This window comes from Aulonocara sp. 'chitande type north' Nkhata Bay, linkage group LG1 (assembly GCF_057382095.1).
Source record: "Aulonocara sp. 'chitande type north' Nkhata Bay isolate Kocher_YH1m ecotype deep benthic linkage group LG1, A_spYH_male_GT1.1, whole genome shotgun sequence".
NCBI classification, from domain to species: domain Eukaryota; kingdom Metazoa; phylum Chordata; class Actinopteri; order Cichliformes; family Cichlidae; genus Aulonocara; species Aulonocara sp. 'chitande type north' Nkhata Bay.
The window spans coordinates 25,101,811-25,124,571 of record NC_141344.1 but is presented as its reverse complement, the minus strand read 5'-3'; the positions used below and the strand labels follow the sequence as shown (position 1 = coordinate 25,124,571).

The 22,761-nt window shown below is 41.6% G+C and overlaps 2 protein-coding genes across 3 annotated transcripts; one reads left to right on the top strand and one right to left on the bottom strand.

Annotated features, from left to right (window-relative positions):
- Nucleotides 1-413: 413 nt before the first annotated feature.
- On the bottom strand, nucleotides 414-14,536 carry tgfbrap1 (transforming growth factor, beta receptor associated protein 1). Of its 2 annotated transcripts, none has more exons than XM_086290175.1 (13): nucleotides 14,350-14,536; nucleotides 10,420-11,130; nucleotides 8,926-9,120; nucleotides 8,160-8,314; nucleotides 7,897-7,979; nucleotides 7,169-7,349; nucleotides 6,934-7,094; nucleotides 6,356-6,413; nucleotides 6,115-6,258; nucleotides 5,720-5,863; nucleotides 4,682-4,841; nucleotides 4,033-4,484; nucleotides 414-3,842 (listed from the first exon to the last, which is right to left on the bottom strand). In XM_086290175.1, exons 1-13 carry the CDS (start codon nucleotides 14,519-14,521, stop codon nucleotides 3,654-3,656), a joined length of 2,805 nt encoding a protein of 934 aa, XP_086146301.1. In that variant the 5' UTR covers nucleotides 14,522-14,536; the 3' UTR covers nucleotides 414-3,653. The 2 variants fall into 2 exon arrangements, with proteins under 2 accessions (XP_086146301.1, XP_086146292.1); XM_086290166.1 differs by lacking the exon at nucleotides 14,350-14,536 and adding an exon at nucleotides 12,507-12,741 and having other exon boundaries at nucleotides 415-3,842.
- cul4a (cullin 4A) lies at nucleotides 13,527-22,525 on the top strand. The gene is made up of 20 exons (XM_086290188.1): nucleotides 13,527-14,183; nucleotides 15,221-15,336; nucleotides 15,794-15,898; nucleotides 16,542-16,610; nucleotides 16,702-16,775; nucleotides 16,852-17,014; nucleotides 17,095-17,184; nucleotides 17,263-17,345; nucleotides 18,389-18,456; nucleotides 18,674-18,792; nucleotides 18,910-19,102; nucleotides 19,271-19,375; nucleotides 19,488-19,598; nucleotides 20,231-20,316; nucleotides 20,528-20,635; nucleotides 20,758-20,871; nucleotides 20,977-21,082; nucleotides 21,169-21,341; nucleotides 21,447-21,599; nucleotides 21,701-22,525. Exons 1-20 carry the CDS (start codon nucleotides 14,045-14,047, stop codon nucleotides 21,794-21,796), a joined length of 2,271 nt encoding a protein of 756 aa, XP_086146314.1. The 5' UTR covers nucleotides 13,527-14,044; the 3' UTR covers nucleotides 21,797-22,525.
- Nucleotides 22,526-22,761: the final 236 nt, after the last annotated feature.

Sequence of the window (22,761 nt, the reverse complement as noted above, 5' to 3'; positions counted from 1 at the left end):
AGAAAGGAGTAAGAGTGAAAGCAAAGGATTAATTGCTATGACATGTGGTTCGGAGAGAGTAGTACAAGCAAAAAGAAGTCTGAGCTGGAGGTGGCAGAGTTGAAGATGCTTTTTGTTGGGAGTGACCAGGATGGATAAGAAATGAGAATATCAGACAGACAGCTCAGGTTGTTTGGACATGTGCAGAGCAGGGTTAGTGGATATTTGGGTATTTGTGCGCATAGACACAAATACCCAACCCCACTCATTGCCTTACACTCTAACTGCCACCACAGCTAGCAGTTAGTGTAAGGCAATGAGTTTTTGCTGCTAAAATGTATGCTTTAACTTCACACTCAAGAGGTTAACTGACATCCAACAAAACAGCTGCTTTTAAAAAAATCCTTTTTATTACTCTTTAATCCACAGAAAAACTTTAATTCCCAAGAAGTGAGGAAAAAAACAGAAACAAACAGTAATCCTGCTTATCATGCTAAAATGCACGTTGGAATTACTTGTGAGCTGATGCAGTTTCATGTTTATTAAACCAGGTTGGTCCTTTTTCCATCCACACGGGCATTGATGGAGGAAGCAGCAAAGGGATACAAATGCAGTATATACAGAGGTATAGATATATATTTATGTAAAATACGACAGGATGCTTTCACACAGCTCTCCTGAATACTTTTATCATCATTCTTTGAAGTCATGGCGAGGAGTTTTAAGCGAGCTATGACTAAATTCGTCAGACAGAAGCAGCTGTGGAGTGAAACCCAATGCATCCACAAAGCTCAGCCTTCCGAGTTAGAAATATAGCCCATGAATGCACAAAGTTCTTTACATGTAGAAATAGGCAGCAGGTAGCTAACATCAACACCACCACAGCATTCAGAGACACGGGTTTTAGTAGATTGGACAACTTTGAATTCATGAAAGTTTTCCCCTAAAAAACATGGAGATCAACAATGATTTAAATTGAGTATATTCTCTGGGCAGCACACGGACACAGTCATGTTTACTTTGGGGTTTCCTTCATTCCTCTGTTTTCTCAAAGCCTCACCTTCTAAAGATATTTAGGAACATGCCCAAATCTTCTCTTCACAAACATGACATCCACCTGCTATGAGTTATGAAGACTTGTTAAGCAACAGCATGTGATCTGAGGTGTGACAGCGCCCGATGATTAAACACTTTTTGTCACACTTGTGAAACGTTTAGAGGAGAAAGATGTTTTAGGGGAACAAGCGCAGTGCAGCATCATGCATTAGTTAGTTGGTCGTTTCATTATGAATGCAGGAAAAAAAATCATTGTTCCTCACTCAGCCTGCACACTGTGGCAGCGAGTCTGATACAGCTGTAAGTTTTTGTTTTCCCAAAAATCTTTGAATCATGCAGTTATAGTGACTGTCAGACTGAGGTTGTATAATTTGAAAGTGAGATTAAACACGTTTAAAACACACTTTATTCCAGAGCCACCCCACCTGTTATTTAAAGCATACCCATTAGTAAGTGGAGCCGTGGTAAAGGACCTTAAAGTGATTTCCACGAATGTGTGGTTCTTTTAATTTTCCAACATAAAGACATGAGTGATGCTCTTTATTTGTTTGCCTGTGAACCCGTTTATGCAAAAACAACCAGGCTGAATTTATTGAAACTCAAAACTGGAGCATGTGCCAAGAACATTGAACTGTAGAGATTGTGGTATCAGCTGGCGTTCTGGTTTCAGACACATTACTGCCATCTTCTGGTGTCTTTAGAAACAGTCACAGGGAGATGAAGTTCTTGTGTTGAAATATGAAAAGGCTGCCAAAAGTAATTTACCCCTGCATATTAATAGAGACAAATTACAGTTATCACACTGCATTCTTGCCAGATTCTTTCTGAAATTGAAATGTTTTATTTATTTTTATCTGTTTGGAACAATTAATTTCTGGAGAGTCAAACCTAATTTAATTTCCGATGAAAACATCTTTATACACATCCCGCACACACACATTTTCCTCTGAAGCATGTTTTGCTGAAAGGATTCAAATGAATACACAAAACCTCAGTGAAATAATGATCTTTTTAAAAAGAACGTATTAGTGGGACGTTTGTGATCTTTAAAACATTTAAACAGTTTAGGCAACTTGCAAAGACAAACATAAGTGTAATATTCCTTTGTTATATTTTCATAACAAAAGAATATTACACTTATGTTTGGAGCCTGTCTTTGCATGTCCACCTCATTCTCATAGACCAAAGACTATGATGCCATAACTAACTTGACTACTTTTCCTGTTACGATGTCACAGGTGTGTGAAGAACAGACACTGTTAATTGACTTCATGCAGGATCTTTCACCCACTTACCCATCAGTTTATTTTGTGCACGGTTCATTTTTTCCTCAAGTGTTTCACCTTAAATGTCATTGCATACTACTGCTGCTCTTGGACACATTTTTATGAAGTCTCACAATCTTTGTTATCACGTTCACTGCGGGCAGTTTTAACACTTGTTGCATTAAATGCAAATCCAAAACTGAGAAAGCTGAGAATTTTACAGGCTCTTTGAATCACAGAAATGAGACGGGTGCACTTTGCACTTTCAATGGAGAGAGTTGTAGTTCGTGGCCTGTTGTTCTACATGATTGATCTTGTACACAAATTTTAAACAAATAGCCTATACTTCAACTTAAATGTTTTGCTCAGTATTGCGTACATGCATACATTAGGATATCTAACAGTATGAGTGGCCTGTTCAAACAAACAAAATGTATGCATGCATGCTTGGGGCAATGGAAATTTTATTTATTTGTTGCTTGAAACCAGACAAAATGTATGCAGGTTCATTTCAGTTACGCTGTAAGATTAACTGTCACATCATTAAGGATTCATCTCATTTGTGCAACTTGTAGAAGGTCAATGTGATGTGTATAGTCTAATAAATGTCCAATTACACTTATTCATAAGTGAAGCACTGTTATTTTCACATTTTATGTTGTTGCTGCTCCACAAAAGGTTGGTGTTTATTTGTTTAAACCTTGCTATGACAATCATTTAGTGGGTTTGGATCAAATTGCTGCTTGTCAGTTACCAACTAATACAACATCATTGTGGGTGGAGGGAAAGCAGCTTTGAGACCAGAACAAAGAGTCAAAGACATACAAAAAAAGAAAAAGAACAACAGACTTTTTCCATCAGTACTGATGAGCCTTTGTAGTATTCACATTACAACCCAACTCTGTAATGTGCGAGTTAAGACAGGTTAGAACAGTATTAATACAATACCCATATGGAGCCGATTAGACCGAAAAGTGTAAGACTGTTCATGCTTCAGAAATATATGCAATGAGATTCAAATATTATGTTCTGTAGTTCAAGCAGTTTCTTGAATTTAGGATTAAAAAAAAAAAAAAGAAGAAAAAACAAAGACAGGACGGCCACAGAATGGAACAGAAATCAAACTGTAAGTCTGAAAGTGCAGTACAACTGCGGCGCTCGAGTCCCCCACACAGTCGCCCAGCCTTCTTTGTGTGTCTTGTTAACTCCACAGCTGCAGAGCCCACTAGGGGGACTGGGGCTCTGTGCTTTTGTCATCCCCACAGTCCTCAGCCATTGAAAATCTCAGCGCATCCTGCTGTAGTTTGGTGCCTCTCATCCCAAGCCATGAGGTTTCTTAAAAAGGGTTAGGTCTCACGTGTGTTTACTGCTATTAGTCAACTGTCTCTTTGTGGGAGAGTCTCTTACTCTCTGGGCAACACAGTGGGTGTGGACAGGCACTCCACCGGGCAGACACACCACGCTGGGCTCGCTGAAGGTGTTGTGGCACAGGTGGCATCCCTTCTTTTCAGACACAAAGACGGGTCTCTTACACTCTTTCAACTGGACGAGAAAAAAAAATAATAACAGGGAAAGGAGTTTTAAGGTGTTTTGTTAAAAACTTTTCATGGTTGTTTACCCGTTTATTTGATCGTGAAACCAGAAAATTAAAAATGAAAGTGTTTCGTTAAGCGTAAGAGTAGAGCAGTTATTTATATACTTATCTAGCTTAATACTATAATGCGTTTCTTACCCTATCATGCAGCAGTTGAAGGTTTTCAGAGTGTGCGAGCCCTAAAGCGATCCTGGACGTGCGGCAGGCGTGCATGCTGGCCCTGATGGCTCGACCCAGAAAGGGACGCAGCAGCTGAAGTGACCAGCCTTCTGGCAGCATTCGCAGGACACGGACCGCGTCAAACACCTCCCCGTGCCGATTTAGGAGATCCACTGCCGCCATCTCCAGCTCTCCGCTGTCTCCCGATTGCCCAGGAGGGCTCCCATCCAAATACACCCCCAGCAGCAGGTGAAAGAGCTGCTGTCGGTACGCCGAATCTCTACTAGAAGAGGCCCATATGCAGAAGGCCTCGGCGGACGGGAAGTCTCTGAGCTGGTGCACCAGAATGTGCAGCGCTTTGTCATGCTCCTCTAGTTTTCCATGTAGTGTTGCACGCTCTAGCAGCAGTTCTTCACAGTTCTCCATTTTAGCTGAACAGAGCACAAGAACACCAAACATCATGAAAATCTCCAAAATGATCACCAGACGCACAATTAAATGAAAAGCAAGACCTCGTTAGAGCGCATCAATTAAATCTTGTTCATAATCTTTAAAGAGACGTTACAAAGTAATTCCACAAGAAAAAAGAAACTCCTGTTAGAGACAAACAAACAGATATTTTTCTCACCTAAAAGAAACTGTACACGGTATAGGTCGGACTCCCTGAGGAGGGCTTGAAGCCTTTCCCTAGCTTTGGTCAGCTGTTCCTCATCTTTTGGAGACTGTGACATCAAAGATAACACCCTCTCCAAGTACAACACAGCTAGATGTGTGTGGAACTTCTCCTTCTGCATCCACAAACATGAAAACAGTTCAAATTAAATAAGCTTTTAAAGATGCACATCTGTAGATGGAAACCTAAAAATAAATCCACGATGAGAGTTGTCCAAAATAACCATTTACAATGATTCAATACTATAGGTAAGCAAGTTTCTAGAATCTAATGTTAGCTAGAAAAATGAAAAAGGGGCATCGTGGGGCCTACTTTCAGGATCACTTTAAGGATCTTATTCCCAAACTACAAGAGTGAAGCATGTCTGCAGCCCACAGGTCAGACTGTGGTTTCACTGAGCAGCAGCAAGTGTTCAGTTGTGTGCATGTGCAGCAGTTCGCTGATGTGAAAACATTTATAGACTTCAGGCTTCAAGAACTCATGAAAATATTCATCCAACCATTTATAAAAGTACTTGTACTTAAGCTCCAAATTAAGGATGTGCACACCCTTTAGAAGTAACTTAATTCTGACAGCTCAAGACTAGAAGGGGAAGTCGGGGAGACAGAGCTAACCACCGAAGCTACCATGTCTCACGTGAGCTGCTTCACTAAAATGCTTTCACATTTAGTCAAGTGTTCAAATGCATTTTCATGTCGGAATTAGGGAACATTTATACTGGACGCACAATTTCTGGTGATGCCTTTGCCACCTTGCAGGAAAGGTTTGGTTTTATTTAACCTTAAATGTGACAGAAAGCAATGTTTACACTTCCAATTTTTCTGAATCCCCTGCTCACTTAACTGCAGAGGCTGTGCATTTGTGCTGCCAAAATATGAACAACCTACAGCTGAATATCACGCCTTCACGTCTCCTCATACTTAAACATTCTGTGGGAGTGCAGCCTGAGACCTGAACACTGTCTATCAGCCATCACAGCTTGTGTTTTTGTACCTGCACCCTTTTCTCCAGCACCAGGTTCTCCAAGTAGAGCAGAAGCGCCTGGTTGTGCTTTCCCAGGTAAGTGATGACATCATCAGGGTTCAATTCCGGCTGGTCTTTACTGGTATGCCTCTTAGTGAAGATGTGGACACCTATCTATGGGCAAGAAAAGAGATTAGGTTACTACTTTAGCTTTTGCAAAATGACTGGAAGTGACGCAAACTGTCTGCAGAGCAAAGCTCTAAGCTCTTTAAGACAATGTACTGCAACAGAATAAGTACACTCAAACACTAGAACTAGGAAATATTGTGCAAGCATTGGCTAGTGACAGACAGCAAGACTCAAAAACTTCCAAGTGAGACCAGTATTAATAATTCTGCAGCAGCGTTACATTTTTGGTAACCTACGATGGGATCCTTCCGTAGGGCCCAGTCTGCATACTTCCATACAAGGTCCACATTAGAGGAGGTGCAGAGAAAGTCCACAATGTACTCAAAAAGATCAGATCTAGTAGGGTCTTGCAGCTCCCCATCTGCCACACGAATCCACAACTATCAGAAACGTAAAGGGTTCAATTCATAAACATCGTATTAGTGCAGATTCTTCAGTCATAAATCACTGAGAAAAAAAATAAATTTGCAAACATACCTGAAGTGCTGCTGAATCCTGACCATTATAATGATAGAGCAGCCCCAGCGCAAAATATCTTAAAGACAGAAAAGAGCTGAATGAAGCCAAAGCCGCCCTGGAGGGGCTTTCTGTATAAAGCAATTAAATTGCCTTCCTAAACTGGACATAGTATTAAAGCTTTACCAGGGTGTTAATTAACAGTGTGGGAGGAAGGAAGAGCATTTACCCAATGAAGACCCATCTCAGTCCATCCCTCTAGTGAATTTTGTAGCTGTAATAATTAAAGTTCTGTTTCCCAGTCATTCCCAAGTGTTATTGTTGCTGCCAATTACTGAATTTTAAGCCTGATTTCATATGAAAGAAGTCGGACTAATTTACTTTAATCACCATTTATACAACAGTCAAACCATGCGCTCACACGAGCACGCACACACACACACACACTAGAAACCAAAGCTTTTAGGTCATTGTGCATGTTTATCAATGAAGCTATAATTAACAACATTTTGGAGATCATAAAGTCTCTCTGTGTTGGACCAGTTTCTGAGTTTTTAATCATGTTAACATAAAAGATTAGATCGTAAGAGTATACAAACTTGTGATATTTCTCCAGCCATGGGACACTGTCTGCTAGCACGCAGGCATTGTCTGAAGCCAGGAGGTCTAAAAGGCTGTCGTGGTCCTGTTCGGCATACAGCTTTAACAGTGCAGTGTCCACATCCTCTCTACAGCCGTTCACCACCTCTGTGCTTCGTACCTGCGCGTACAGATAATGAAAACCATTAACACAAGACAAGTGACAAAACTGTGTGCAGGTCTGAATCCAGTTACCTCTCCTAAATAACTTATGAGGAACTTCTTGCATCGCAACACTTTCTCCTGGTCACCCTGTGCCAGATGATTGAGATCTGCAAACTCGTGGAGAGGAGGGTGGCACCGCGTGAATGAAGAGGAAGCTGGTAGCAGTAACGGGCAGAGAGATATCAGCTCCCGCACATCCAGCTGACCCTTCCTGAAGGATCAAATAAATAAGAGTAAGGTCATAAAAAACTCAACATCTCTAACTGGCATTTGTCAGAACTTTCAAAGTGGAGTGAAAAGATGAGCTCACTGCAGACACAGACAACACAAGAGTCTGATAAAATGTACAAAATGTGGCAGATTTTGAGGATTAGAGATAAACTTTAGGGTGAGTCATGTACTTCTTGCTAAACTAATCACAGCTCTTTAACATTCAAGGAACAGAGTAACCCGGCTGTATGTTCGTAAGTGATATTACAATATTAAAGTCTTTCAATTAAAGCTGAAATTCTACACTTAAAATCACACCTCCATTCCATGCTCTAAAATCCACTGCAGATGTATTCAGAGACAAAAGTAGAAAGCAAGTGTCCCCTCCAAAAGAATATATCCATCTTATGGACCTGATCGCATTTAAAAAAGAAAAAACTGGAGCCATTAAGAATGATTCTTTTATAAAATATATTCCAGGCATTCTCATAAATGTCAATAAAACTGTCTGATGACTTGAGGGTTGACCAGCACTGACCCAGACTTACCGGAAGTGTTCTTTCGCTTCCAGAAACTGAAGCTGGCCAAACTGTATGAATCCGGCCTGCTGGAGGATTCGTTTGTGCAAATTCTGCAGAAGTAGAAAGTGACAATTTAGAAGTGAATCGAGTTTGTAGTTGTGAAAAATATTCTCTTTAATGAAACTCAGCAAGATTAGTTTAGGAAGCAGAATTAACATATTAAGATTTTCTAATAGTGACAACAGGTGCACTGTGTGGCCAACATATCATCTTCTTAAACATGTTGTTACCTGGAACTTGTCTTTGGGGATATTTCTCTGCGCTCCCTCTGTGAGAATGAGCGCCTCCTCCACTCTGTGATTGGCCAGCAAGTCTTGAATCTGTCTTTCTAGCGGCAGAGGTACTAAGACGTACACGGCCTTAGTAGAAGCCAGAATGACCTTCCCTACAAAAAACACAAACACAGAGCACTGAGGGGTCAGACTGATTTTTCCTCACAACAGCTCCATAAATTGAAAGCTTTGCATGCACCTGATGATTGCAGCCAAACCAGGGATAATATATAGCGCACGGAAAGCTTCAGAGAGCTTTAGCTCAGAGCTTCAAGTTCACTTTCAAGCACATATGAGTGTCGTTTTGCACTTGAAGCTCAAAGATGACTTCATATTACTTCAATGCTTTTATTCTAAAGCCAAGCAGAATAAAAGTTTCATTTTAACACAGAACTGAAATCCTCTGTAGCAAGAAATGGTCGATAGTGCTTCAGATCCCATTAAGAGTTGAGACCTGAGTGCACAGCGCCATCCAGACGCTTTCTGATGAACAGTTTTGGTTACACAGTCCAGTCAGCCAAAGCAATAACTATTTCCATCCCCATATCACTTATTAATCCTTTCCTGTTTTTCAAACGCACTTTTCAGGAGCTCTTTGCATCAAAAAAGTACCTGTTAGTTAAACCTAATCCTTGAGGAAATTAAAATGCTATTTACTTAAATAGTAATTCCCATTTGTGATACCTTTTGGTAGACATTAGAAACAAGCAATATGCAAACATACCTTCAAAGTTTTGCAAAATATGGCCATCCCTGAATGAAAGGGTCTGTTTAAGTTGTTGGTCCAACATGCTGTGGATGGTGATGAAGCTCTCGTCCAACGCCACCACGTATGGAAAACACACAGCGGCACCAATCACGCTCTCTGACCACCTGACCGGAGCTCGCTGAGATACACCCTCTGCATTGGCAAACATTCCTGGAGATGGCATGTGGAAAAGCAGTTTTAATGATCAACATGGACATGTTAAGTATAGGTGGGCGGACCGATTCAGGTATCGATACGAGCATTGGTATCGGTATTGGATCAATACTCTGCCTGCCTTCCCAGCAGAGTGACAACCATTCCCCCTCAGCTTTTTACAGCTGACCAATAATAAAAAACCCCAAGGTGATTCTTATTAATAAACAAGCAGATGCACACATGCTGTCAAAGTTACAGAACACAATTTGATCCTTCAGACACCACCAATTACACACAGTACTTTAATTTTAAAAAGGAAATGCACATGTTCCCTTAAACAGCCCCAAAAATAAGTTTGGAGAATCACAACATTTAAGAGATAGTGAGCAAAACAATAAGCTCTTTATTTTGAGATGTTAGCCTACACAAAATGCCTGAAATGTATTTTCACACAGATGTGTGACACATAAAAGAAAGGCTGAACCCGGAGCGCTGCAGTGAATGGAGCTGGTGACTGTGTAATGCTGTGGGGAGCAAAGTGCTTTACATGGTTTAGAGAGAGAAATTAAAAGCAACACAAAGCTGATGAACTTCATCCTGTGATGAAACATTTCTATGCCAATGGGAGTGGACCCTTCAAACATGACAATGCCTCTGGTTGTCCTTATCAAACTATTTCATGAAGATGAGAATGTTTAATGTACAATCCTCTGTACTACAAAGCAGGATTTGGATTTATCCTGGTAGATTCACCTTTAATTCAAGAAGGTTCAATTAAAAGAAACAGATTACTATGGAAACTTGTGCTGCAGGACAAACCTGCTCTAGAGTAGATTATGTTCAAGATAAGACATCAGTAGGTGTGAAATCACTGTGTACTGAACAATCACAATGATAGGAGGATCACAAATATTACTAGTGGGGTTTTTTTAAGCTTTAGTCTTTCTTTCATCCAAAAAAGGATCCGTAATCTTGATTCAGAAAAATTCTGTTTTACAATCATTAATCCAAAACACAGCAATTTGTGCTTTTTGACCTCATATCAAATTTGCATGAAGACTAAGTTTGTATCTGGATTTGAAATAATAAGTCTGTTAAACTACAGAGTCACAACTTTTGCAGCTTCAAACAGACTAAACATTTAATATAATACATCCTGCACAATGTATTTCTTCTCAGAAAAACACACTCGCGCAGCTGATCTGTTCTTACTAAGGCCCCTTGTGTTGGAATTTCTTTTAATTTGTCACCCATTGAGATATCATCTTAAAACTCCAAGTATTCACTGCAGGGACTGTTTTTGTTCTGACTTACCCAGACCACCAGGTGCTGCTAAGAGAAACTCCTCCCTGCCAATTCTCTTTACAATGGGTGTCCTCTCCTCGCTGTTGTAAGGGAAGAGGTCTTGGGAGGCTCCCGTGTTGTAGTTCAGGATCATATACTGTGTGGTAAGAGCCAGGCACAAGAAGTAACCGTCAAGACTGACAGCACAGGGCTGCTCGGGCGTTGTCAACTCTTTCACCAGCTGCACTCTGTCCTCGTACACCATGTAAATCTGGACTGTCCGCCGTTTGGAGGATAGCACGCCCATTTCGACACAGAACGGATCGGCGTTCACCGGGTTCTCGTTAACACAAAATGATGCCACGCCCCTGATCTTGGCTCCACCTCCACCTGCCGAGGGCACCGTTTCCAGCGTCACCATGTCAACGAGGAACACTAACCCTTCACAGAGCACTATGAGACGCTCCAGAGCAGAAGCAGCCCGCAGCTCAGCAACAGGTTTCTTGAGGCCAAGGTATTTGTGCAGCAACTTCTGAGCCAAGTAACCCGGCTTCCCTTTAGAGGAGGCGACCTCAGCCAGCAGAAAGTGGTGGATGAAGCAGTCATTGGTGCCCACGTACAAGTGCTTTCCACAGCATTCAATGCACTCAATGTTGATGCGAGCTTTGTCGCCCATTAGGAGATCTCGCTCCACAGCGGGGACTAGCTCAAAAGCCTTCACGCTCATCTTGGCCAAGGCATCTACAGGAGGTACAAAATAAGTTTGCGTCAGCAAAGCTGCAGACAAATTCAAATAATCAATGTGGAAAGCGGACTGTACAACATTTCCCTGTGAGGAATCATTAAGTCTCTGGATATACTCAGCATATAATTTATTCATAAAACTATACATGTATGTGAATTTTTACATGTGTGATGTGTGAGTCTGTGAATGTAAGGTGCTTTAAAGCTGTCGATTTGAAAGGTCGATTCCCACGCCCTCCCACATCCATAAGCCCTGGGTAGTGATTAAAAGAACGATATCGGATACAAGTGGTAGAAACAAGCTTCCTTTGATGGGTGGTTGCACTTTCCCTTAGAGGGTGAGGAGCTTGGTCGTTTAGGAGGAATGCTGGAAGTAGAGCCACTCCTCCGTATAAAAAGAAGCCAGTTAAGGTGCTGGACATCTAATTAGGATGCCTCCTAAAAATCTTCTAGATGAGGTTTTGTAGGCATGTCCTACAAGAAGGAGACCCCAGGGCAGAACCAGGATACACTGGAGGGTTTACATCTCAACACTTTAATGCCTCCCTGCCAGGTGAGCTGAAGGAGGTAAAGAAAAGGAAGGTTTGGGCTTCTATGCCTACCTGTTGTTCCTACAACCGAGAGCCTGATAAAGAGCAGAAGATACTGTTTAAGACGTTTTCTCTTTAAGATAAGGAGATTGACATTTCTTTAAAGTCTCTCCTTGACAGTACAGCTGAGGATTGCTGGTGTTTACATTTAAAGGCATGAGATTTCGGATCTGGGTTGCGTGAAAGGTTATGTGTTCTGACACAAAAAGATTAACAAAGCAGATATGCGGTTTTATATCAACAGCACAATTGTATTGAGTTTCCTGTTACACTACTATAGTAACACTTTATCGTATAGTTTACTCATTTATATTTGACCCATTAGAGATTGATCTCCTCACACCCTCATGCTCAAACAGTACGAGCTAATGGTGTTAGCACTAGCTAGCTCCCCAAACACAGAGGCAGCAGCGAAAAAGAAAATCACTGTTGACAGTGACTGTGTGAAGGTGAGAGAGTCATCATTAGGATATGAGTCATGTCAGGAAGCCGTGGCCAGTTTTAAATCTGATAGGTTGTTTCAGTACCACGTAGCTGAGCTCTTTCGGCTAAAGTTAGCTTCTAAACACTGTTCTCTTGCTATGCTAACGCTAGCAAGCTAATTTAAAGCTAGGCTACATTTCCAGTGTGGTTAAAGCTGCAAGGCTACAACCCTCACGGAGTGCCCGCACAAGGAAAATCAACCTATTTTCCAGTCAATCTCCCCTTCACTGACATGATGCTCTGTGCGTCCACACCCTGCCCAGTTCCTCCCGGAGCAGTTGGCGTAGACAGCAGACCTACCTATCAATGCAGGCGGCGCTCGGGACGGCAGGCCGGAGTCACTACACGCAGAAAAGCCTCAGTACTCCGAAAACCAGGACATGAACTCACACCTAAACGTCAACACTGCCATGCTGCTGGGGGTCGTTGCCGCACCGACAGCCGGATAATACAAGCTGAATGGCAGCCAGAGAGTTCCTGCTTGTCCAATATGAAACGCCGCCCATTTGCATTGAACCCCTGCTAGCTGCAGGTGATATAGTGGTGCGTTCACCGTTGTTACGAGTTTTTCAACAGTAGCCACTGCTAAGAAACCACCTGGAGCAGTGTTATTGTGAGGCAGGTGCATCAGTACTATTCCTTGTTTACCTCTTCACATATAAAATATTTAAACTAAACAGTCTAAGGAGCTTGGAAAGAAAAGCATCTGGACTTCCAAGCTCCTCAGACTACGATGACATGGGTGACTGAGAGCCTTCACAGACATTAAGACTAAACACAAATATTTCAGTATATTTCATTCATTAACAAGTAATATAGATCTTTATCTCTGGTGATGCTCATAGCTGACAAGTGCGTTACAATGACAAGAGCCAAACAAATATCAGAGGTGATTAAGTGTTTCTAAACTGGTCCTAGTAGCATGTGTGCAAGAAAATGCGTGCCATAACAGTAAACGTGTACTCACTAGCATTAGTAAGGGGTGCTGTTGCATTTAAACTCATCCAGATTCACTACGTCTGCTCCTCACTGTTACACCTATCTCCTTCTCATTCATTCTGTCATGCTTCCACTGACTTTCATTCCCCTTCTCTCCAGAGAACGCCTCAATTTTACCTCCTTAGAGTTCTTATTATGACTAGAGCTTCTTAATTTAATGACTAATGCAAAAAAAAAGTTGTTGTCCTTTTGATGGCAAACTGATTTATTGTTACTGATATTTAAGTTAACTACACAGTATCTCAAACCAAAAATATTTGACCAATTTGTTCTGACACTAAAATGCACCATATGTTCCTGAACGCAACCCGGCCGGTTTTCACCCAAGATGCACCTGTCCAACTGAACCGTCTGAGAAAAGCCATTTTGTTGTGCTAGCTAGCTTCATGTTAGAGAAAGCCAGCAGTAATTTGGGATTTTTATGTCAGCGCTAACGATGTCGCGTTTATGTGTTAGTGTAGTGTCGCAAAATACAACAGTTAAACTCGTGGAGGCCTGTAAGTAGCCGATGGGGATATGGACTAGCTTGTGAAGCTATAGAGCTGATGAGAAGACGAGAAGTGTTTGCTAAAGTGTGCTGCAGGTTCAGATAACATACTGTTAGCTAGCAGTGTGTTTACTTAGCAGGAGGTAGTTATGTTTTCGGATTAGTTAACCTCGTATTAGGTCATTTTTTTCCCCGTGAATGTATTTTAAATAGGCTGCGAGTGCCTGTGCTGTCAACCAAAGACAAGTAACTTAATATAGAGGCTGCCCCGCTGACGGCGAGTAAACAGCCCGTCAGTAAGTTAGCAAAACACTTGAACCATACAGCGATAAGCCAAAGCGCTAATCTGATAATGGCAGAGGACACCCGACAGGACAAGAGGGCCAGCTTCTCTATAACGGAACACAGTGCCAACGGGATGGCCAGGACCTCCGCTGTGGCCTCAGGCAAAACCGGCACGTCAAAGAAACTAGTGATCAAAAATTTCAAAGGTACTGTCACTGAGCCTCTTCTAATGCGTTACCTAACAGCAGCAGTTACACAGAGATACCATAGCACGTAAGAGGATGTTACTTTCAGATAATGCCTGTAAAAAGATAAACAAACAAAACAAAACAAAAAAAGTTGCTGCCCTTACTGCCGTGCTCAAGCACTCACATGTCACCTTTACCCAGGGCTTGCTCCTGATAGACTGATATGCATTTTCCATTATGCTGCATAGCTGTTTGTGCCAAATCCACCAGCCATGGAGTTTTGGGCCACTCCTAAATCCCAGCACCTGTTGTATAAAGTAAAAGCACGAGGTTTTATATCTGACATAACTAATCATTGAATGAATTGATCGTCTGAAAGATACCGCTGTTCTGTCAGTCTATTAATTCACACCACAAATGGGGAAAAAACTTAACCCTGGAGAACCCATGGGGTCAGAGCTGACCCTATTGTTTTTCTAGGGAACCCATGGGGTCAAATTTGATCCCATGGGTTCTCCAGGGTTAAATAAGAGGTTGTTTTAAATCAAGGTTGATGTTAATATTGAGAAGTTACAGCACTTCACTTTACAATTAACCATTTACTTTGGACATTTTAGAAATGAAAGAAATTTCGTGTGTGGAAAAAGATTGGCAAATAAATAAATGTCAATAAATGATTGAGTCAGAGAGACCAGTAAATTTGCTTTGTTCAATTTCCAGCAGGATAAATGTTTATTTGCCAACATAGCTGAGAGTCCAAAGTGTGTGGAGGTACTCCCTCTGTAGGTTATTGTCAGTCATCCCAGTGTTGATGGCTTCATAAGTACAGTAAAGCTATTGTATCAAAACTTGCTTTCCTTACCTTCAACATATGACAGAAAACTTTGAAAATGTCATTGAACATTTATTCTTCAGGTTTTATCATTTCCACTTGTAGAGCATTTGTAATAAACAAATGCTCTGCAAGTGGAAATGATACTAGGATGTGCTGCCCACATCCTAATATGGTCATATTTTAGTCCTATAAGTGAGTCTTGTTGTGTTTTTGTAAACAGATAGGCCAAAACTAGCAGAGAACTACACCGAGGACACGTGGCTGAAGCTGCGAGATGCGGTGGGTGCAATCCAGAACAGCACCTCCATCAAGTATAACCTGGAGGAGCTCTATCAGGTTTGCTGTTTGTCTTTTTAATTACCAAACTAGAGTTAGACTTATTTTCTTCACACCCTGAGTAATGTGTTGCACTGCTGGGCCTTAAAAACATGTTGGTACGGAACAATGGGGCATGTCAAGCTCAAATGCTTTGCAGTCTCGACATTTCTAACACCATAAAGCCACGAATATTAAATGAGTCTGAAGTTGAAGAACAGCCGAGGATTAAAATAAACTTGTGAAGACTTGCCATTTGTTTTGAGCATGTTGCATCACGTACAGGACGTCTGCTGATGTGTTTGTTTGCTTTTAAACTGTTATGCATCTCAAAGCCTTTCACCACATTTTCACATAAATCCATGATGTTTTACTAATAGTGTTAAAGTAAGTGTTATTATTCTCCAAATCACCTGTCTGTCCTGTCATATAAAAACAATTGTCTCCTGTTTTCTCTTTGTTTCTGCTGCACTTGAAGGCGGTGGAGAACCTGTGCTCGTATAAAGTCTCACCGACTCTGTACAAGCAGCTTCGGCAAGTCTGTGAAGATCACGTGCAGGCCCAGATCCACCAGTTTAGAGAATATCCTTTTTTATGTGCACAGGCATGTCAGGCAAGCTATGTGCTGAAATGTTGAAGCAAGTAGGATCTGCCTGATATCTTCTTTACTAGAAACCAAAATGATTCTCCGCTAACTGTGGAGTGAAATCCTGTCAGTATATGTTATATCCACTGACTTGATAATAACAAGTTTCTCACTATAAGAGATAAATATCTAAATTACTTAAGTTTGATGAGGGGAAAATCTGTAACCGGACACTAGTTTCCAGATGTTGTTCATCTGTGTGCAGACAAGAGTTGGGTATTGCTTATATAGTGAGTAGCAATTTGTTTGAGATCGGCTGCACACAGATAAGATAAAGCAGTGCTCCACCTTCTTTATAAATCTGCAGTTGGGACCTCAAGGTGGATTTTGCTTGGAGCTTATTGGTAGCTTTACTCTTTCAATGATATCTGGGGTCTGCTGGCAGATGTCAAGCGATGCTAAATGTGTAGTTTGGTTATTAACACTGGTTGGGCAGCTTTTTGAAGTTTGTTCTTTTAAGTATTAAGAGGAAGTTAGATAAACATGCTTTGTCATTATATCTCATTAGAGGTACTGTAATATAATTCAGAGCTGGGGTTTGATGCCTCAGTAAAAGATTTTCTTTAACTTGGACCTCACAGAGTCTTTGGACAACCTTTCCTTCCTGAAGCGAATGAATCGCTGCTGGCAGGACCACTGTAGGCAAACTGTGAGTGTGATGTTTGATAGATATCCATTTAAATCTGCTCTGCTCAAACCTTAGTGGACTGTAGGAATGTTAATCTAATAATTCTTTGTAGATAATGATCCGGAGCATCTTTCTCTTCCTGGATCGTACCTATGTGCTGCAGAACTCTCTACTCCCTTCTATCTGGTAAAATTATAGTTAATTCCAGTCACTGTGTCTGTAAAGATGTTCTCAGAAAGCTGATGTTATGTATTCGCTGCAGGGACACCGGTTTGGAGCTGTTTCGCACCCACATCGTGAGCGACAGTGCTGTTCAAAAGCGAACAGTGGAAGGCATTTTGGAGCAGATTGAACTGGAGCGGAATGGAGAGACCGTGGACCGGAGTCTGCTTAGGAGTCTTCTTGGCATGCTGTCAGACCTGCAGGTACACAATCGCCTCTTCGTCACGTGGGCGCTTAGAGTGCATGCCAGTATTTCTCCATCATGACTCTCAACTCTTGTTAGGTTTACAAAGACTCCTTTGAGGAGAGATTTTTGACTGAGACCAATCGTCTGTATGCAGCAGAGGGACAGCATCTGATGCAGGAGAGAGACGTGAGTGAGACCACCAGTGGGTGTGTGTGTCATGTGATTGTCATCAGCAGTGCTGAGTGTGTGTTTGTGTGTGTTCAGGTACCCGAGTACCTGCACCACGTGGCTCGTCGGTTGGAGGAGGAAAATGATCGAATCGTGAGCTACCTCGATCAGAGCACTCAGTAATGTTTATTTATTTACTTATTTATTTATTTATTTGGATTTTTATTATATTCATGCATATCGCTGAGACATCCAACCATCAGCTGTACCTGCTTATCCTTTTCAAGGGTTGCGGGAGCTTAAGGAAGGTAAAATTGCCTACTCGCCATTTAAAACAGCTCTCATGCAACGTTCAGAAAGAACATTTAAAAACCATTCATTACCATATAGTGATATAGAAACTGCTAAATGAGGTTTAGTTTTGAGTCAGAAGGCCAGTGGTGCCTTAAAGTGTCAACAAGCACTGTTGCCATCACAAACTTTGACACTACTACACTATCTTTTGATTCTATTTAAATAAAAAAAATCTACATGTTTTGGTTGGTTTACTCATTTATGATCGTCTCAATCGCACCCTGGAAGTTCCCTTCTGACCACGTGCAGCTATGCATTTGCAGTTTAACTGTGCAGCTCTAACTTGCACCAAATGCAAATTGATGTAAGCATTTATGTAAAGGATCATCACTGTGGATGAGAACTCTGACCACAGCTCAGACATCAAACAGCATGTTTCAGTAAAACAGTCCACAGTCTGCAAGCCCGTATGAGGTGCTTGCTCCTTATTTTTCCATTGTCCACGGGGTTGTGCAGGACTTACTGATTATATTTGGTGCACATAACTTGAATTTTTTTAGCCCCACAAACACACCACAACTGAGCACCAGCTAAATTTGTTTCCTTTTGACTTCATCCTCCTCTTCAAATTGCAATTTAAGCTGATGGGGGAGGGAATCCAGTGTGCATCACAAAAGTGCATCTGCATATGGACCGAACTGGATTCCCACAGAGCCTTTTTAAAAAAACAGCAGTCATGCTGGAAGTGGTGAATGGATTCACAAGGAGACGATCCTGAAGGAATAATTGGCAAAATATTTATTTATTATATAGTTTTTTCTTTTTATAGGTGTGGTAACAGATATTCTGAAGAACAGCAGCTTTGCTTGGCAAGCAGAGAACTTTGTTTACGATTGGTTTGTCTTATATTGTTTTCTTTGTTTAACAGGAAACGTCTCATTAGCTGTGTTGAGAAACAGCTGTTAGAAGAACATATGACTGCAATACTGCAAAAGGGTATGTCAGTGTGAAAGGTTTTGCAAACAGCCACAAACTGACGTAGTGCTGGGTTTCTGTTAAACTGGTACACATGAGTATTCTTTTCTTTCTTTTTTTCCTTTAGAAACTTTTTTAGTTGAGCTGTCCTGCCTGTAGAGCTGTATCCTGTTTTTATGTACGTAATTAAACATTTTCAGTATGTAAAAAGCACTCACGTGTAGCATGTTTGTGACAGGTCTGAGCACTCTGCTGGATGAGAATCGTGTGACTGAACTCACCCTCCTCTACCAGCTCTTCAGCAAAGTGAAGGGAGGACTTCCCACACTGCTGCAGTTCTGGAGGGATTACATCAAGGTACACACAAGACCCAACACATTTGTAAACATCAACACAAATCATTACTGTCAAAATAAATGTGTCCTGGTCTTTTTGTGTCTAAGACGTGTGTATGTACACTGTATTTGGTTTCAGTCCTTTGGAGGAGAGATTGTATGCACTCCAGAGAAAGACAAAGACATGGTACAAGACCTGCTGGACTTCAAAGACAAGATGGACAACGTGGCACAGAGCTGCTTTGCACGCAATGAGAGCTTCATCAATGCCATGAAGGAGGCTTTTGAAACTTTCATCAACAAGAGGCCCAACAAGCCTGCAGAGCTTATCGGTAGGCCAGGTCATTTAATGATGAATTTGTTTCAGTAATTTAGATTTTTAAGAGTTTTGGAAGTATAAAACACTACCTTTGTGCGCTTAAATGAATTTACACAGCTCATTTTAATGCGGTTTTCATTAGTTCCAGCATGTGATAACCGCTTTTGTGCTTTCCATGCAGCTAAATATGTGGATTCTAAGTTAAGAGCTGGGAACAAGGAGGCTACGGAGGAGGAGCTGGAGAGAATACTGGATAAGATAATGATAATTTTCCGCTTCATACACGGTTAGTTATATTTAATGAATATGTCACTGTTTGCTTTTCACCCAGTTAGTCTTACTAGTGAATAGGAAGTTTGTTTCCGTCTGACGCCTCTTGATCTGTTTTGTACATCCAGGAAAAGATGTGTTTGAAGCTTTTTATAAGAAGGACTTGGCCAAACGCCTGCTGGTTGGCAAGAGTGCCTCTGTTGATGCTGAGAAGTCCATGCTGTCCAAGCTCAAACACGGTAAGTCTCTAGTCCGATATCTTATATAGTCTATAAACAGATGAGAGTCCGCTTGTAGTCCAAGTTCTGTTGACCAGTCAGACTCAGTTAAAAAAAAAATAAAAGTGACAACATCAGCTGTCTGATGACAGTTTAAATTTTCATTAGATTTTAAAAACAATGACAGTCCTACAGAAAAATCTTGAACTGGATTTCCGTAATCCGTCATCCAGATATCCTGTTTATACTGGAAACCCTGAACAATTGTCTGTTGCTCTTATATGCTGAGTCAGCAGAGTAGCTGTTTTTTAAGGCAGATGGGAAATGTTTCACACCTCACAGTCAGCACGTTGCTGTTAATCAACATGCATGCCTCACTTATAGATATATGCTTGATGTTTTAGAGCAGTTAGATGAGGAAACTGGCCTTTTGGTTGACCTTATCCTGTGCATGCAGTATATTCTGAAATTTGATTGATGCCGCTTTAACTGCAGAGAGGATCTTTATGTTGCAGTAATATAGCAGCAGCAGCTCTAAATGAAGTTCTAATATGAAGTTATTAATGCTAATATAGACTCTCATGGGTGTCTGTGGTAATGTGGTAGTGTGAGAAGCAGCCAGCTGTAATATTCATGGTCTTGACTTCCTGCAGAATGTGGGGCGGCGTTTACCAGTAAACTCGAGGGGATGTTTAAAGACATGGAGCTGTCCAAAGACATCATGATCCAGTTCAAACAGGTACCTGAAGTCTTCATGCACATAAACAAAACTAGATAAATGAAGAAGCTTCTCGTATGAGAAGTCCAGTCACTTGTTTTCCCCCAAGCTCCTGAAAAATAAGATATTGTTGAGCTTTGTAGACACACTCCACTTTATTTGTGTCTCAAAATGCTTTTTTTTTTTTTTTTTTAGTGCATCATTGTAAAACAATTGTTCTTTTTTAACTCAGTATATGCAGAACCAGAGTGAGCCAAGCAACATAGAACTTACTGTGAACATCCTCACTATGGGCTACTGGCCTTCATACACACCCATGGAGGTGCACCTGCCCACAGAGGTAAGCAGCTCTGCATTTAGGTCTGGCACACAAATACACTTGACCACTGCATGAAACAAAACAAATCAGCTGATTCGATCCAAGACAGTGTTGATACAAATAATATTTTTATGTTCTGGTAGATGGTAAAACTCCAGGAGGTGTTCAAGCTGTTCTATCTGGGTAAGCACAGTGGGAGGAAGCTGCAGTGGCAGCCCACACTGGGCCATGCTGTACTGAAGGCAGAGTTTAAAGAGGTAAGAGCCTTGTAAGAGATAATGGAGCGTGGAGAAGGTGGATACACTGGGCTGAGAAAACATCTGGACTGCACCTGGATTTAAAATGACTACTTTGTACTGCAGGGTAAGAAGGAACTGCAGGTCTCCTTGTTCCAGACGCTGGTACTGCTCATGTTTAATGAGGGAGAAGAGTTCAGCATGGAGGAGATTCGGGCTGCCACTGGCATAGGTAACGCGTGTCTTTATACAGTTTAACCGTTCTGTTTGGGGAGGGGTACCTGCTGTATCACATGGCTGCTCTCTTATCCCTCACAGAAGAGGGAGAGCTCAAGCGCACGCTGCAGTCTCTGGCCTGCGGAAAGGCACGCGTCCTCAACAAGAACCCTCGAGGGAAAGACGTGGAGGACGGAGACCGTTTCAACTTCAACAATGATTTTAAACATAAACTGTTCCGCATCAAGATCAACCAGATCCAAATGAAGGAAACGGTAAAAATAACGTCTTGGTCTTTGGTTGGTTTTTTCGTTCACTAGTTGGGGGTTTTTTTGTTCTTTTTTTTACTCATCACACTTATTTATTTGTTTTCCCTACAGGTAGAGGAGCAGGTGAGCACCACAGAGCGTGTGTTTCAGGACAGACAGTATCAGATCGATGCAGCAGTGGTGCGCATCATGAAGATGAGGAAGACCCTCAGTCACAACTTGCTGGTATCGGAGCTCTACAACCAGCTGAAGTTCCCTGTCAAGGTGATCAAGATTAAGCCTGTTTTGGGGCTTTTTTAAATTAACTAATTAATTTTATTTCCCCATGCACCTAAAGCTCACCTGACTCTCCTTACTCTCCACAGCCGGGTGATCTGAAGAAGCGGATCGAGTCGCTCATAGATAGAGACTACATGGAACGTGACAAGGAGACTCCTAACCAGTACCACTATGTTGCCTGAAGGGGTACCGCTGTCACCGTCATGCTTTTTTCACAGCAAGCGTGCAGCTGGCCCCGTAGCACAGGACTACAGCCCCTCAGCCACCCGACTCTCCTCTGGTGCCCATCTTTCCCTCCGTCCACTCTCCTGGACACAAGGTCCAGATGACACAGAGCTCCAGAGAGACGAGAGACACTTGGCTGTGCTGCTCCCATTCTGCAATATCCTTAGTGGGACTCTAAGATTGGGCTGGAGGAGTGGCCCAGGTTGTTGATGGTTGATTCATGTGACTTGCAAATCTGCTAATGCAACACACAACAGAAAATAACTAGCACTTTCCTCTGTTTTTGTTTAGTTTTGTTTTCCCCTCAGATTGGATTATTTTTCTCCATGTCATTCTAATATCACTTATTTTCTATTATAGGTTGTTTGTCTTGAGTTTTATGAGTTCTGTTTGTTTTTTTTTGGTTGTTGTTTTAGATGTTTTTCTTATGAACGGCTGCATAAACTGCTGAGTATAAGCCTGACTGGCTGGTTACTTGACACAGCTGTTGAGGATGAGACGAGTAAAGAGCACAGATGCTAAAACATATGCAGGCAAGCTGCTCGGGTATTACGTTTGGCATCTTTGTTATTTGTTTTGACCAAAATGTCCAAATGTTCACTGTCATGTGCTGATGTTTTCGTAGACCAGATTGTGTTCTGTGTAGGAGTGCGGAAAGTGAAGCTGAATAAATGGGTATTTAATGATTCAGTTGGTGATGTGTGCACGTGGTGATGTGTAGGGGTGGGCGGATCCAAATATCGATAGTAAAGATACCAACGCTGGTGTTGGTATTGAACTGACACTAGCAAGATAGGATTAATACTCCTGTTGAAGCTTGGTTTAGACTTCTGTGGGAATTCTACGTCCTAACTTCAGCGAAACTGGAAACTCCTTTTACTGTACACTTCAGATTTCCACATCGTTTGAGACCTAGTAAGTA

Excerpts from the sequence above, each read along its gene's own strand:
- tgfbrap1 (XM_086290175.1), bottom strand. The coding sequence starts at position 14,521 with ATGATTAGTTATGTCAGATATAAAACCTCGTGCTTTTACTTTATACAA. Across the intron at positions 7,095-7,168 it reads TCATAAGTTATTTAGGAGAG|GTACGAAGCACAGAGGTGGT; the intron begins GTAACTGGATTC and ends CTGTACGCGCAG. Across the intron at positions 4,842-5,719 it reads TGCTGGAGAAAAGGGTGCAG|AAGGAGAAGTTCCACACACA; the intron begins GTACAAAAACAC and ends TTGTGGATGCAG.
- cul4a (XM_086290188.1), top strand. The coding sequence starts at position 14,045 with ATGGCAGAGGACACCCGACAGGACAAGAGGGCCAGCTTCTCTATAACG. Across the intron at positions 19,103-19,270 it reads CAAGCCTGCAGAGCTTATCG|CTAAATATGTGGATTCTAAG; the intron begins GTAGGCCAGGTC and ends CTTTCCATGCAG. Across the intron at positions 20,872-20,976 it reads TGAAGGCAGAGTTTAAAGAG|GGTAAGAAGGAACTGCAGGT; the intron begins GTAAGAGCCTTG and ends TTTGTACTGCAG.